The sequence below is a fragment of the Ailuropoda melanoleuca genome, chromosome 9 (genome assembly GCF_002007445.2).
Source record: "Ailuropoda melanoleuca isolate Jingjing chromosome 9, ASM200744v2, whole genome shotgun sequence".
Lineage (NCBI taxonomy): Eukaryota > Metazoa > Chordata > Mammalia > Carnivora > Ursidae > Ailuropoda > Ailuropoda melanoleuca.
In genome coordinates, this window is record NC_048226.1 from 60,205,729 (window position 1) to 60,222,252 (window position 16,524).

Sequence of the window (16,524 nt, forward strand, 5' to 3'; positions counted from 1 at the left end):
CCATGCGCTGTCGCACTCCTCCCCCACCGCCCCGCCTCATCCTAGCGGGGGGGATGTGGTCTTGGGACTGCGCATGCGTCCATTCCATCTCTTTTCCCTTCAGTCCAATGACTCGGCTTAGATCCGTTACCGCCTCGAAGGCGGGACTGGGTCCCAGCCACGGCCAATGGCACCTCAGGTGAAGGTTGAGGGGTGGAAAGTGCTTGGTAGCCGGTGGTGCAGGTTTCTACCAGCGCTTGTGCGGGGTTACTTGGTCGTCATGGAGGCAGTGTTGGCGGAGGAACTTGATGAGGAGGAACAGTTAGTGAGAAGGCATCGTAAAGAAAAGAAAGAGTTGCAAGGTGACGAGGGAATGGGAATCTAGAAGTTTCTCGGACGCAGGAAAGGGCGCGTGGCGGGTCGGTTCTGGGGTATCTCCGAGAGGCTTCTGATCTGGATCCTCCTAGACTTTCCCAAAGTAGCCATTGGCCTCACCCCTCCTAATCCCGTGCCCCGGTGGTCCCTTAATCCGCCTTATCGTCAGAAGCTTCCTTTTCTCAGGTCCACCGCGTCCCCACTACCCCACGCCACCGCCGGGTGCTGGTTCTGAGAATTTCGTGTTGGGCCCTCCCCCGTCTCACTTTACTATTCCTAACCAATTACTGATACTGGGCGCTAATGGACGCGTTTTGAAATACCTCACCTCAGTTTTGAGGACTCAAAAGGGATGCTTGAGAGATTTAAAACTCGAGTCATTTTTTCCCCCTGCTATCACACGAAACAGATGTACGTTTTGTTAATGAATTTTTTTTTTTTTTGGTCTCTCCATGTGGTCTCTTCTCTGCAAATGTCTGATTGTTATGTAATTAGTCTTCTTGGCTTACATCATTACTTGTATACACCCTTTTCCCCTTACCAGCCCCTTCTTGTCCCGATTTTTCATTTCTTTTTAATCTCTGGATTGTTGACTTAATGATTTTTGGTGGATTTTCAGCCAAAATTCAGGGTATGAAGAATGCTGTGCCCAAGAATGACAAAAAGAGGAGGAAGCAACTCACTGAAGATGTTGCTAAGTTGGAAGCAGAAATGGAACAGAAACATAAAGAAGAACTGGAGCAACTGAAGCTGAATTCTAAGGAAAGTAAAGTATGTGAAGTGATGTTTCTCTTTGCCTACAGCATTTGAAAGCACCTGTCCACCTCAGATAAACTGTTCGCTATATGAAATCATAAAATTAGAGGGAAAGAAAGTCACAAAATCATGCTTATGTATCACCTTTTATTAATATTTCTGTAACCCGATTTACTTGGTAATGTGTTTTTGTAAGGGAGGTCAGCAAAAAAAGTACATTTCAAGTATTTACTTGTTCTAAAAATAGACAGGTTGATAAAGTGGACCAGAGGAAGCTTCACCAAAGGAAAGTTGAAGATCAGTCTTCTATCCCCAGAGTTGCCATTAAATAGTATTGTAACCTTGGTAAAGTTACTTAAACTTCCCGAGCATAAAATTCTCCCCATATAATATGATACAAATACTTATGCTGTTTAAGCACAAGATTCTGTAAGAATCAAATGGGACAGTAAATATGAAATCATGTTTAGGTTATAAAAGTGCTTATGAACAAGTTGTAATGAATGAAAGCTTACTTTGGTTTCTTGGGTAATTTAGAGCATACTGTCATCATTTTAACTAATTCTTACTTTATCATTGTAGCTAATAGATATTGTGTGCCAAACTCTAACATATCATGTGCATTATTTTCATAGTTACACACTACTATGAGATATTACCCATGAAGTAAATGTAGATAATCCCACTTTTCAAGAGAAAAATAGACTCAGAGATTAAGAATTTCCTTCTGAATTCATAACAGCTATTAAATGCCAAAGCCAGAATTCAAAATCAGGACTGTCTTACTCCAAGATGTGAATCTGAATTCTGTTATAACTTTGTGTGGTATGGTAGTTTATCGCATGGATTTCGATATCAAGGATCACAGACTCCATAATCTTACTCCATTTTCGATAGTTAGAAAGCTCTTATGTCTGTATAAAATTTTATCTACCATAACTTCATTTTACTTGGTTTATTTTTGGTCTCCTGTTGACAGGGATAACAACTTGTCTGTGCTGATTTACAGTGGTCGTTATATTAAACATAGTCTCGTTTTCCTTAGCCTTGTTAGCTCTTTAAGATCCTGGCGTTCTATGCCTTAACATATTTTATTTCCAAGTAGCAAGGCATGATGCTCCAGGTGTTTAATTGTGTTGTTCACAATCATGGTATTCCTAATTATCTCCCCATCTTTTCCGTTAGTGAGATAGTTTTATTTGCTCTCTAATTTTCAATTTTGAGATTTCTTTCCTAGGTTTCCAAGGACAAAAATGTTTGATTCTTAAGCTACATATCGTTCAACTGTTAAAATACAAAATCCCACTTTACTTTGACCTCTTATCTTTTTCACTAACTTAAACTCATTCTTTCTGAACACTATCTGAATTCTGATGTCATTGCTTTCCAGATGCTTCTCTGTATCTTGCCTATTGCCAGTATAGCAGTTTGTGGAGTTTAGCAGATTTCTCTGAAAAATATAAGAATACTAATTTTATTAAAGTTGATGTAACCACTCTTTGAAGTCTTAATCTGATTTTGATATTTTGATAATTTAGGTATAGCCTTGGAGACTGCTGTCTCTTGTTATTAGAGGCCTCTATATGCTTTATGCATTTGTCATACGAAAAACTAGTTTGAGTTACAGCTGCAGTAATAAAATACTCGTACTAACCTTGAATATTAGTCTAGCATCTTTCTTCTTACTTCAGCAAACACATGATAGCCATTTGGTGATTAAGATTGGTTGTGGTATCTGAACAATACATTGACTTTTCTACCTGTAGTTTTCAGTTGGTAGGTGGGAGAGGATAGAGAAAAGCTCAACAGTGTTCACCGGGTTCTGGATAATTGAGGTGGAAAAAGGCCTTTCCTGCCACATTTGAGGTTATGAAGGCAGTAATGAACTGATCCAGCACAGGGCCTTATTATTATTTTTTTAAATGTTATTTATTTATTTATTTAAGAAAGAAAGAGCATGAGCTTGGGCACCATGCACGCAGAGGGAGGAGTAGAGGGGGAGGGACAAGAAGACTCCTCTCTGAGTGTGGAGCCTGACATCATGACCTGAGCTGAAATCATGAGGCTGACACTTAACCAGCTGAGCCACTCAGGAACCTCAGTGCAGGACCTTATATATCCTATAAGTACTCTCAGCATTTAGAGAAGGGAAGGGTGAACTGCTGAATGAGTTGGCACTTACAGGAAGTATTTAGATTAATGGAGTAGGAATTTCAAGAAGGAAGGAAAGCCTGCAGGGATGAGCATTATCTTTGGAGAGCTCTAAGGAAACTTTGGGAATCTGACAAATTCTCCCTTAAAAATAGAAAAAGACAAAACCACGTCATATAATATTGTACCTAGTACTATTATTCAATTTGAATTGATGGATTACACATATTTGTGGTTTTCTTTTTTGTGTGATTTTTGATAATTTAGTAATCTAATACTTTGAGTAATAACTTAAAAGTATTTTTCATTAACTTGGTAATGCTTTTGTTTCCTTCAGATAGATTCTGTTGCTGTTAACATTTCAAACTTGGTTCTTGAGAGTCAGCCACCTCGGATATCAAAAGCACAAAAGAGACGGGTATGAATGTCATGTCACCAAGTAATTAAGTTAGTGCCATATGCTTTTTGTATTTTAGGTGTTGTACAGGAAGGGAATAGAAAAAAAAAATGATGGAGTTTCCTGTCAAATACCTGAACTAACATTTATTAAGCGCTTGATATGTGCCAGATACAATGCTAGGCTTATAGATTATATGAAATTTCATTTAGTTCTGATTATAATCCTGTGAAGTAGATTCTTATCCTCTTTTTGAAGAGAAAATAGGCCTAAGTAATATAAAATAACATGTACAGTTTCCAGGTTTCATAGAGAGAGGGATAGGAAGGGGGTGTGCAAAGGGTATTTTTTATAAATATATTATCCCAGACTTAATTGTGAGCCCAGGTGATTCTGTTTTGGTTATAAACTATGGTATTAAGTGGTGAAATAAGGATTTGAATCTAGGAATTAAGCAAGATACACAGGTGTACAAAATTCTCAGGATTTTGCAGGTATATCTATGTAATGGTTAGTTGCAATGAAAATTCAGAGAAGTTCATTTGTGCCAAATATTAAATAATGAGTTGGAATTTTAAGAAAGTACAGTTAATTAAATAGGGTATTTGAGTAGGAGAAACAGTGTGCATATAAACAAATGTGGGCATGAAATTTTTTATCATCAGAGAGCTATAAGGAAACTAATTTGTTGGAAGTAGTGAGTCCATGAAATCAAAATTATGGGAATGAAATTAGGTAGTTCACTTGGAAAAAGAAAAAGGGGTTTAAATCCAGTATGTTTAGTCCCAAATATTGTCTAACTAACATTTGATGTTTTATAGGATTTAAATGTTTATTTTTAAGCTAATTTAGCATTTTATAATTTAGTAGTGCATAATTTAATAGGGCAGGGTATTTGTGTGTCAGACATGAAGGTTTTAATCTCACTTACTGTTGTGGCTTTGGGTAAGAGTCTTAACTTTTTTAAACCTCAGTTTTGTATGTACAAAATGGGGTAAATAATACCTACTTTATAGAGTTATTGTAAATATTAAATAATGTGTCATTTCCAAAGCCCTTAACACAAGGCCTGGAGAACTAGTGGGTCAGCAAATGATAGTATTGTTTACTGTGTTCTGTCCTGCACAGTGTGCCTCTTAGAAATTCAACCCAAGACTGTATCTTCTTTTTTTTGTTGTTTGAAAGCTGATTAAGTTGCAAATTGTCAAACATTTTTCATACTTATATAAGATTTTATTTCCTTGAGTAAATATTATGACTGTGAATTTCATAGAATCATGAAACTTAGATTTTGTGATATGTTGGAGGTTATCTATTTTAACTCCCTACTTATAATATGTGTTCTTTTTGTGGGAGCCTTATACTTGTCATCTAGCTTCTATAGATCAAAAGCAAAGGTCAGAATTTTTGCTTGGCAGTGGCATAACAAAATATTTGCTGGAATTGCCTCTATTTAGTAATTGAAACATCTTAGAGTAGCCTATTCTGGAAAACCTAGGTCCCAACTCCTTCCTGTCTTTATCCAATCTTATTCATCCCCAGCTGGACCGTTAGGCAACAAAACAAATAAAAAATTAAACTCCCTTACTTTTCTCAAACATTTTATTACTTTTCTCCTAAAATTCTGCATAGCTGAAATGCATACCTTTTGAATTATATGCTCAGAAAATTTAGTACCTTTTATAGTCAGCTGCTTAAACTTGTGGCAGACAACACACCCTAGAAGTAATACCTAAAGTTTTTTATTGCAGTGTTATACTAATAGTATTCATAGGATTCTGGAACTGAAAACACTTTATAGTGTATAAGAAAATGAAACCTAAACTTTTCTTTTTTTTTCCCTGGCCAAAGACACCAGGGAATGAAAAGCCAGTTAATTAACTCTGTGTATCTTTGGGAGGGATACAATCCTCTCTTAGAAAAACTTGACAAAACTTTATGAAGATTTATTATTAGAATTTTGTAGAGCAAATCTCTTATTTTTAATCTAGAAAAACTGAGGGAGTATTTTATTTAATTCAGCAGGCTTCAATGGAAGAAGCTCTTTGGTGTGCTGGGAAGAGCCCAAAGTAGAACTTAAAAGAATTGGGTTACAAAAATAGGAAATTTGGGAGCTGGAATGAGATCTAGTTCAATTTCTTTATTTTACAAATGAGAAAGCTGAGGCCCAGTTGTCTCAGTGGCAAACTGAAAGTTTGATACAAACCCAGGACTAGTACCCAGCTCTCTTCAGAGATGATTTTGCTGCATTACTATATTGACATGACTCTAGTTTTACTGACCATACATTGATGAGTTAATTGCTGTTTTCATCTTAAATATATGTTTTCATTAGACTTAATTGTTGCTGTTTTGTCTTCAGCACTAGGGCTGTAGGAACCACAGTGGCTAGAGCCATTGGGAAACTATCCATGGCTGGGAAAAGAATCCAGTGAATTTCCCACCTCATGCCCTGGAAAGAAAACACAATTGCTTTGTAACATTGAAGGAGAGCTTGAGGGCAAAAGTGAAAAGCTTGGATTAGTATTTTAGAGGCTTAAACGATTTTGCAGATAGTAAAAAGTTCCACTCTTCTAGTAACTAGTACATAACATCATTAACTCCAGCTCCCATCTGCTCCAACTTTTATTCTGATTTAGGTGCCTGGATAGAAGGAGCGCTCTGTGTTGTCCTTGGTCCCACTCTGCTTCTAAACCAGCTGTATGGCCTTTGGAAATCTTTCTGCGTGCTGTTTCCTCAGAGGAAAATGAGGGGTTTTGGATTAGATGATATCCAAGGTGCTTATCCTCCCTCTCCCCTCTGAAAATGTTTTAGACTTTCATAAAGTAACAGTGCCATCTTGTGTTTTAAGATTTTTATGCTGCTCTGATGCATAGTTGTAGGTGTGCAGTGAAATAAATTAGTTTGTGTTACTTCTGTCATGGTTGGATTCGGGTGGAATAAACTTAAATAGGTGTATGTTTTCTTAGGGAGATAATACTACTTTTGATTCAGGTAATTTGCAAATCACTTTAGGTTCCAGCATGGCACATAACAGGCAAGTAGTTCAAGTGTGAGACATTAAGTTAAATTGAAATTTGCCTTTCCATTAATTTCTTCTGCCCCAAGGAGGAATGAGAGCTAGGGACATGAAAATCTTTACTTTTTCCTGCTTTTTCTTGGTTTTCCAAATCCTTCACTATAATTTGCTACCGGTATCAAGATTTGCGGAATTTAACTTAACTATTTTTATTCTCTTAAGTTGAAAAGCATTCATGACCTGTTTATAAGTAAAACATATTCATGATAGAGAATTAGAAAGATGCAGAAAAGCGCACACACAAACGTCTGCACACGCACAAAATAAAACTTACTTTGTAAACAAAAACCAGACTTTTAAATACAGAGAACAAACTGGTGGTTGCTAGGGCGGAGGTGGATGGAAGGATGGGTGTAGGGCGGAAACAACTTATTTTGTAATCTTATGATCCAGAAAAAAGCACTATAAATATTTTGTGTATATTTCTCTAATTTGTAAACTATGTATGCAGAGATTTAATGTATGTTAACTATATATATATATACACACACACACACGCACACACACACCTTTTTTGCCCCCAGCCTCATTTCTTGACATGTTTCTATGTTTCTAGCTATATGAACTGTGTTCAGCTATGAAACATATAGTGCTTTCTGGCTTTGATCCTTGCTAGTATAACTGCCAGGATTTTTTTTCTCTTTTTCCCCAGCCTTCCCACTCTACTTCCTATCCGTCCTTCATGTCACAGATCTCATTGCCCTACCCCCACACCATCCTTGCATGTGTTACCATGGGAAGAGCTCTTTTGACATTTGAATAAGGAAAGCATGTTGCAGGATGTAATGTGATACCCTTTTTTTGTTAAAATATTTTTTCTATCCTTTTTTATGAGTACATCTATATTTGTTAAAATGCTTAGAAAAAAAAAATCTACAAAGACACTCACCAGACCTAGAGCAGGCATTGAAATTGGCAATGGTGCTTAGGGGAACTTCAGTCTATCTGTAATATTTCAGTTTCTTATGAGAAGAATGTTTTTATCTGTTGCTTTAATTAAGTGTGTGTGTGTACGCACACGGTTTTTTTTTTAGGCTAGATAAATAGAATTCCCATACCCTTCTAAAGGCTTTGGCATATTGATGCCTCACTGGTGATTTAGCATGTTAATGCCCCAGTAGTTGAGTGATAATTTAAAAAGCTTAGATTAGCTTGGCATAAATAGGATAATGATGTTGCTTTAAGGCCTAGGACAGCCCAGTCTTAAGGCAGTACTTTGAAATCAGTAAGTAAAGTTTTTAGAAACTTGTCATGTAGTTTTTAAATAGATTTGCAAAGAAAAATTTGAAGGCTTTTTTTTGTCCTAGTACAGACCTTGTTATTGGATACATGCAGATAAGAAAGATAGTTTCCTTTAAAGAAGTTCATAGTATAGAAAATTCTGAAAGTGATGAGATCATCAATATGATAATGCTTGTGGGAGAAGGGAGGAATGTGGCAGAAAGTTTTGAGAGTCTTAAATTTCTATCCCTTTAATAAATGTGAAATAGTCTTAATTATTGTAAATTAACTTTCTGGTATTCTCCTCCTAGGACAAAAAAGCTGCATTGGAAAAGGAGCGGGAAGAAAGGATAGCTGAAGCTGAAATTGAGAACTTATCTGGAGCTAGACACATAGAAAGTGAAAAACTTGCTGAAATACTGGCAGCTAGACAGTTAGAAATTAAACAGATTCCATCTGATGGCCACTGTATGTATAGAGCCATTGAAGATCAGCTGAAAGAACAGAAATGCCCCTTGACTGTGGCTGTCTTGAGAAGTCAAACTGCTGAATATATACAGGGCCACGTGGAAGACTTTCTGCCATTTTTAACAAATCCTAATACAGGAGATATGTATACGCCAGGTAATTAATTCTTCTTCACTATGCCTTCCCTCCCTGCCCCCACTATGTCTTGTTGCTGCAGTTAAATAAAATGATTCCTCGGATTGAGAATAGGAAAAACCTGTGATAGTCCTTAGGGAGGGGGAAAAAATCTCAAAATTTAGGCAGAATTATTTTTTATAATTTTAATAGATACTAGTACATTTTGCTTTATTAAGGTCTTTTAAGTACTTAACCATTTGTGGTTAAATATATTGTTTCATTTAAGATAAAGGTGGGAATAGGATTCATTATTATTGTCGAAAAAATTGTGTTTATAACTTCACATGTCACAAATTTGGGCATAGAGGGAGATAAGCTTTGACTAGTCTATGGAAGTATAGGGCCCAAAGACCATAAGCAAAATGATTGGGAAAATGAAATCCTACTTTTATCCTGTACTGTGGGAGATTTCATTTTCTCAATAAGCCATAATATTTAGGCAAAATTTGACTTGGCCAAACCAAAAACAAATGAGTTAATAACCTGCCTTATTATACCTTTGATAATTAAGGTAAAACATTTATGGAGAGGTGTAAAAAACACAACTAGCAAATAAAGGAGAGAGCAGGTGAAAATCTGAGAGTTTTTTTGGGGGGGGGTCAGGGATAGAACGGAGGAAAGTTAGTCCTTAAGAGAAAATTGCAGGTGTGGTAGTATCCTTTGGGAGCAAGTCATATGGCCAGGATGGGCTGGAGAAGGGGACGTTAAGATTGGCTTTCCTTTAAAGGAGTCCCCAACTCTGCTAGTTGCAGGGCAGTGAAAAAAAAGAGGTGGCAACTCAGCAAAAACTTAAAAAAAGTAAAAGACTTAATTTCTTATTCATTCAGCCAATATTTATTGAGGGCCACAGTGTGCCAGGGACTATTCTAGGCACTGTTCTGAGCATTTGAGATACAGCAGTGAATGAGGCAAACACACAGGACATACTTTTCGTAGATGCCCTTAATTCTTTTTCCTTCCTCTAAACCGGGAGGGTATTCATTTCCCATTTTAAGTTTCTGTATAAAAGTGTGTGTGCTCAAGATGTGCCATTAAACCGAGATTAGGTCTTTGCCTACTCTCATGACTGATCCAGGAAGCCCTTTTTTTGGCTAGAACTGATACTGAAGCAAACAAGGTAAATGCCTTCGAAATAACAAGTGAAGGCACTCTGGTGCTATTGCTGGGAAAGGAATTTCAGCTCATTTCTACTTTTACACTAATTCCCTTTTCACAGTTCTTACGGGGTCTTACAGTAGACCTGATTTTATAAAGGCTGCACTGTTTTTAGTTGTTCAGTGTATTTTTTCAGATGCAGGTCTGGGCTTTAAAATACCTGTCAAGATAGTGAATGTTGGTGACATTTTTGGGGGTTGCCTGGGTAAACAGAGAAGAATATCCTTGCTATGTAGTTAAGGTGCCTGGGCTTCAGTCTGAGGGAGAGAAGCAGAAATGCATTGCTTTGCTCTCAGATGGAGAGGTGGTACAAAGTTGGAGCGAGTTAGGTTTGGATATGGGAAGTAGATTAAATTCTGGAGAGTGCAGGGAGAGGAAGGAGTAGGTTCACAACTTGAGTAATGATCAGGAATTGTGGGAGCTATAAAAGGGATCTTGTAACATGAGTTATGAAAATTATTAAGTGCTATCTTCTCATTTTTCTTTATAGAAGAGTTTAGAAAGTACTGTGATGATATTGTCAACACAGCTGCATGGGGAGGTCAGCTTGAGGTAAGTTTGTAATTATTTGTGGTATTTGTGGATTGTTAAATTTAATTTCTAAATCCCATATGTAGTATTCAGACATATTTTTCAGATGATCCCAGTTTCTGAGTATCCGTTTTCTTTATGTATTTGCTATTTCTCTACTGATGAAGCATTAAAATAGGGAGTTAACATTCTTAGGCCTTTGATTTAAGTATGTATCTTTGGGAAGTAAAGCACTATTTCATTTTAAATAGCCCAGTGTTTGATCTGTGCGTTGGTGAGGTTAATCTTGTACCTGTGTGTTTCCATTTGTGATGCTGCTCCTGGCAATATATTTGATTTTCTGGACTTAAGAAAGTGAGGATTTTATTCAAGTACAGTAAAATTTACCCTAGTGGCTCAGCTGATGAAAATCACTATTGTAAAGTAACATATCCATCAGATTAGAAATAGAAAACAGTATTTTTGTGTGAAATTACAGGCCAGATCCTATCACATTACAGTGGGAATTCCAGTTGATACTGACTGACTGACTTCAAAGCAGTATCTGATGCATTAAAGTTCACATGTAGGAAAACAGTATGTTAGGTCACTTGTGGGGAGTTCATCGGGATTTTTTTAAAGCTTTAATTATCTTATTGTTAACTTTGTTTCATTAAGCAAAGTAAACAAAACACCTAGTTGGTCCAAGTGGTGCTGGGGCAGCTTGGGGTATTCAAAAGTCAGGGGATGAGAGAGAAAGTCCTTGGTTTCGGTCCTGGCTTTCCCTCACTTCTCAGTTTTGTGATCTTGCCAGCCTCCTGCGCTCGAGTTTCCTAATTGAATGTGGGTAATAAAACCCTGTGTGTACTTGGTAGGTCATTTGTGGGCATTGAATAAGACAAGTAGTATATGCATAGAACTTTGTAAGCTTAAGTGCCAGCTGGATGAATCTGGCAGTGTAATTAATACTGTGTAGTGATGATTAGTCACCTTGAGTAGTTTGTAACTCGGAGTATTTCAGTTCAAGAACTGTATTTTTGGAAGAAAGGGTGTGAATGCTTCTTGAAAATCTTTTTCTCAGTAGTGCTATATTTGTACCTCTTCTGAACCACCAGAGGGAACTATGTCCATTCGTTTTTGTATGCCTCTCCTGGGTCTCTGAAACTCAGGACGTTTTCATAGTAGCTTTGTGTGACTACGTTAGGAGTAAAGATGCTTGAACTTTCTATTGAGAATCACAGATTAATATGAGCTCTAGAGATCTAAGGAAGACTTTTTAAATTGAGAAAAAACTTTAGGGGCGCCTGGGTGGCTCACTCAGGTAAGTGTCTGACTTTAGCTCAGGTTATGACCTCAGGGTCCTGGAATCGAGCCCCTTATCGGGCTCCCTGCTTAGTGGGGAGTCTGCCTGTCCCTCTGCTCCTCCACCCTCTTGTGCTCTCTCTCAAATAAATAAATAAAATCTTTAAAAATAAATTAATAAATTAAGGAAAAAAACCTTTAAAACATCTTTTGAAGGACCTTCATAAGTTTTTGGCCCGAATTCATTTGAAATTAAGACTTGCTGTTTTCACAATGGGGTAAATGTAAATTATTAAAAAGAAATTCTTTATATGATTTCAAAAGACTTAGAAAGGATATTTCCAGAGCTTGGTTCACATCCTCCAATCCATGTTGGCTTTTAAAAAAATGTTATTTCAGGTATAAGAAAAAAAATGTCCCAACGGAACATTGAATGAGATAGAGTATGGGATTAGGTTTGTTGTTGTGCAGCATAGAATTTTTTCCATATCCTTGAAGTAATTTCTTACCTTTGTTAAAACTTCCTAAAAGGACCATGTTCTAGACAGAATGTTCTTATAATCAGGTAAATATATAGATGAGGGCACTACGAGTGAGGACTGTTAAATGATCAATTTATGAACTTGGGCTCCAGAGTCACACTTATTCAGTTGCAGGTCATTTTATTTCCTTGTGCTTGACTACAGATAGGCATCTTAGCCATTCTCTGCTTCAGATTCCAAGTCTTTAAAATGTATAACAGTAGTACCTATCCCATAGGGTTATTGTGAGGATCGAATGAATTAATACACATACGGTGCTTTAATGTGCTTGGTCATAGTAAGTCTAAACAGTGTTACTACCAATATTTATTATTAACTATTATTCACCTGACTTTAAGCTCTAATTTTATAACGTATGCTATGAAACTAATATTGTGTATTAATTAGATGGAAATTCCGTGAAAGGATAGTACTGTTCTCATACATTCTAGTCATGCCTTGAAAATTATGAAGCAGTGGTTATCAACACTGGTACGTTAGAATCATCTGAAAAGCTTTAAAAAAAATAGTAAACTTCCTAATCTTCCCTGTTCTTTCTCTCCTTTCCCCAGCTCCTTCCAAATTGTAATTGATTTGGTCTGGTGCCTGAGCAAGAGTATTTTTAAGAACTGGCAATTTTCAAGCAATATTCAAAAGTAGAGAGACTAGTATAATGAATCCAATCTACCTCAGTCCTCACTTCATTAACTATGGTACTGCTGTTTCCAAAAAGCTGTCGTGCAGCCAGGGCTTAAAACTTCTGTGTTTGATTTAATAAATATTATATTTGTTTTTTCAACAAATATGTATTAAGTGTCCACTCTGTGGCAGGCTCTTGGCGTACAGTGAGGAACAGAATAGATCCCTGTTGGATGATGGTTGCCCTATTCATACATACTCAGTAGTTTATGATTTGAGTAAGATTTACCTTTTTATTTTCCTTACTAACACTTTTTCTTTCCTATAGCTGAGAGCTTTGTCTCACATTTTGCAAACACCAATAGAGATAATACAGGCAGATTCTCCTCCTATTGTAGTTGGTGAAGAATATCCAAAAAACCCATTAATACTTGTGTAAGTACCTGGAAATTTCTACTGTTAAATTTTTCATAGTTAAGACAAGAAGAAGTATTCAAAGATTTTAGGTTGTGTATGTTGATTAATCAGAAAAAATCTATCTTCAGATGCATTAATTATGCTTATTGTATGTTAAAGGCAATTATGGAATTAGAAAGCATTGTCAATATGTGATTTAGGTAATTGTTTAAAAACCTCTAGTTGTTTATTCCTGTGTAAGACTTGAGAATAAAATCATTTCTTAAAGTTACAGATTTTAGCATTAGTTTTCATATTGTCCTGGTTTCACGTGAATAATGCTAAGTTTCAACAAGTGTAAAAGCTGAAATATATTCATGTTGCCTAATTGTTTATTCCTTAGAGATTTTTTTCTTTATATTGTAAAAGTATTTTACATGAATGAGAATTCTTCTCTGAAACACAGCATGGAGATTTTGCAGTTGGCTTTAGTGTTTATTAGCCAAACCAAGGTAATCAATAATGGCTTACATTTAGGTAAAAATATAAGCTTATTGAACACTCAGCATTTCAGTATTTCCCTTTACCCCCCAGTGATTGTGTATTCCCTGACTTAAATTCAGCTACAGAGTCATTGAACCAGATTTTACTGACTGCTGATGCTTTTCAAATGGTGTTGAACTTTTAAGTAATATGTCAATGAAGTCTTTGAATGATACCCCTGTGGAGTGATTCATTCAGACTGTTTGGTTTTATGTACATAATAAACATTTATATACAATGGATTACTTTAATCTAAACTACTCATTTCTCCTTTTCTCATTTCAGATATATGAGACATGCATACGGCTTAGGAGAACATTACAATTCTGTTACACAGTTGGTGAACACAGCTACTGAAAATTGCAGCTAGTTTATAAAATGTTGCACAGTTATGTTTTAGTACAGTGTGCCGATATGACTATTCTTACAAGTGCTGGATTGTTCTAACATTACTGAAAAACACAACTACCTTAAATCAGTTTTATGGCAAAGCTACTAACAGATTTTTTAAAAAATGTGTCAGAGATAAACTTTAACCAGTATTCCCTTAGTGGTATTTTAAAAACACTTGTGAGTCCATTGTGGAGAACATCATTTACAGACCAAGAGAGTAAACCTATTTGCTGATATTTTTATTAATATAGGGTCCTGAACATTGTGTTCTGCACTGAAAAGAAATTAAAAATTTTTTCTCCTTGTTACTAAAAGCTTTCAGTAACCATTTTAGTGTAGCTTTTCTTGAAGAAATGAAATGACTCACTCTCTTTGTCATTGGAAATATGCAGTAATGGTGATAGCAAATTTAATTAATGCTTATAAATGAATCTGATTTCAGTAACCTTGGTACTGATGGGATTAATACTATGAAGCTTTTTATATAACCCAGTCAAAGTGCAGCAAAAAGCTTGCTTTAATAACTAAAAATTTAAAATATTTATTCACATGGGAATCAGTTAAGTTTAAGAAATGAGACAAATTCAAAGGTAAATAGGTGTTCCCTATCAGATCAGACCTCTAAAGAATTACAGATTAGCCTTTTATTTGTGTGCAAATAAAGACCTGTCAGATTACTGATTTGTTACTCCTTGCTGTTTCTTAAACTTTGGAATGGAATTGCTACCACCATTTTTTTTTACAGTTTTTTAGTGTCTCTATTATTTTATTTTATTTTTATTTTTTATTTTTGAAGTAATCTGTCTTCCCAACCTGGGGCTTGATCCCGACATGAAGAGTCACATGCCCTACTGACTGAGCCAGCCAGCAGCTCCAGTACCATCATTTCGTGATCATCCAGCCAGCAGCTCCAGTACCATCATTTCGTGATCATTTTTATAACTCCAAATTTTTATATTCTTTGTTATGTTTTCCTCATCCTCACTTAGCTGCTTTTTTTCTTTGCAGCCTTTTCCACTAAGAAACAGTGTGTGGCCTCTCTTATTCTTTAACCTGTACAAATGGAAGGAGTAGCAAGGGTCCAAGGCCAACTTGTCTTTAAATTCTTCCTCATTTCTGATTTGTCTTACAAGACCTTTCTTTTTGTTTCATTTTCTAGGAGTAGAAGAAAGCCTTTGTTACTTGTTATTTTAGTTAGCCTTATTAATGACACCTTTCCTTTAATTCAAATATTTGAGAATGTTCGTGTTACATGTAGGATAAAGCTGAAAGCCACTGTTTGGGAGGCTATGACTGTAGTAAAGTCAGTATACAATACTTTGTGATATGAATGATTTATCTGGCTCGGATTTCAGGTTACTCTTAACACTGTTCTCCCTAAGAACACAGTATCCATATACAGAAACATGTCTCATTTATAATTTGTTATGTAACTAAGTATTATGAAAATGAGTCCTTTTTGGTTTGATCTAGTTTTCCCAAATTAGGAATGAGTATTAAGATTTAGCATCAAGTTCATAATATTTGAATTTTTCCTCCATGAATGCAACTAATTTTTGTAAGTAAATATTGGGTTTTATAGTACTAAAAATGGGTGTCAGCCTCACATGCCCAGCTAGTGACAATTTGGGAAGCTGGTAGGGACTGTGGTCAGCTAGAGCAAGTAAGTACTGCATGAAGGTATTCTAATTCAAAAGATGAAAAACCATTCTGTCTGCCAAACAAAATATATTCTGAAGGCTGACTGTTTTGGAATCCTTGATCTGAAATTTATAAAATAATTAAATTATAAAATGCTAAATGGCTTGCCTTTATTATGAAGTAATCTGTTACTTTAAAATCAAAAGATAAGCATTGAGAAGTAATAAAACAAATATCATGAAACCTAGTTATTACAAATGCCATCTATATTTAAAATAACTTATTGGTAGCTATTTTTTTCTAATAAGATGAATGGAATTTTCTTGATTATAGTTTTATTTTTATTATTTTTATTTTAAATGGCCAATGTGGTTATGAGTAAGATTTGTGTGGTCAGCTTCTGTTCTTTCATTAAACTTCGGATAAGAATCATTTTAGCTGTAACCAAAAATTGAAGTCTTTAACAATGGCAGATGTTAATTCAAAAACAGCATATACTAATTTAGTTTGCTGTCTGATTATGGTCTAATGGAAGTTTTATAAGCTTTCTTTTCTCCTAACTCAGAAAAGTATATGTCAGAGTTTTGGAATATGTCCTTAGCCAAGAATTTTATCCACTTAACATATGTTTACAAACTTATGTAAGCAAAAGAGAATGTATGTAACTCTAGTGAGCAATATAGTTTTGCTCATATTATCTGATGTTTGCCAAAAGAAGAATAAAAGATGTATGAATTAAATCAACATTTGTTTGTACAAATTGTTATTCTTAATTGTTCTCAAGTGTTTTAGAATTTTATCTGGCCTTTATTTTATCTTTA

At 35.7% G+C, this 16,524-nt stretch overlaps 1 protein-coding gene across 4 annotated transcripts; it reads left to right on the plus strand.

Moving 5' to 3' along the window:
- The first annotated feature begins 102 nt into the window (after positions 1–102).
- OTUD6B (OTU deubiquitinase 6B) lies at positions 103–16,447 on the plus strand. Of its 4 annotated transcripts, none has more exons than XM_034668289.1 (7): positions 103–341; positions 974–1,116; positions 3,599–3,679; positions 8,270–8,582; positions 10,249–10,310; positions 13,059–13,165; positions 13,955–16,447. In XM_034668289.1, the coding sequence occupies exons 1-7, from the start codon at positions 167–169 to the stop codon at positions 14,037–14,039; spliced, it is 966 nt and encodes a 321-aa protein (XP_034524180.1). In that variant the 5' UTR covers positions 103–166; the 3' UTR covers positions 14,040–16,447. The 4 variants fall into 4 exon arrangements, with proteins under 4 accessions (XP_034524180.1, XP_002916645.1, XP_034524181.1 ...); XM_002916599.4 differs by having other exon boundaries at positions 105–341; positions 974–1,125; XM_011221527.2 differs by lacking the exon at positions 103–341 and adding an exon at positions 6,298–6,435 and having other exon boundaries at positions 1,072–1,125.
- The last annotated feature ends 77 nt before the right edge of the window (positions 16,448–16,524 follow it).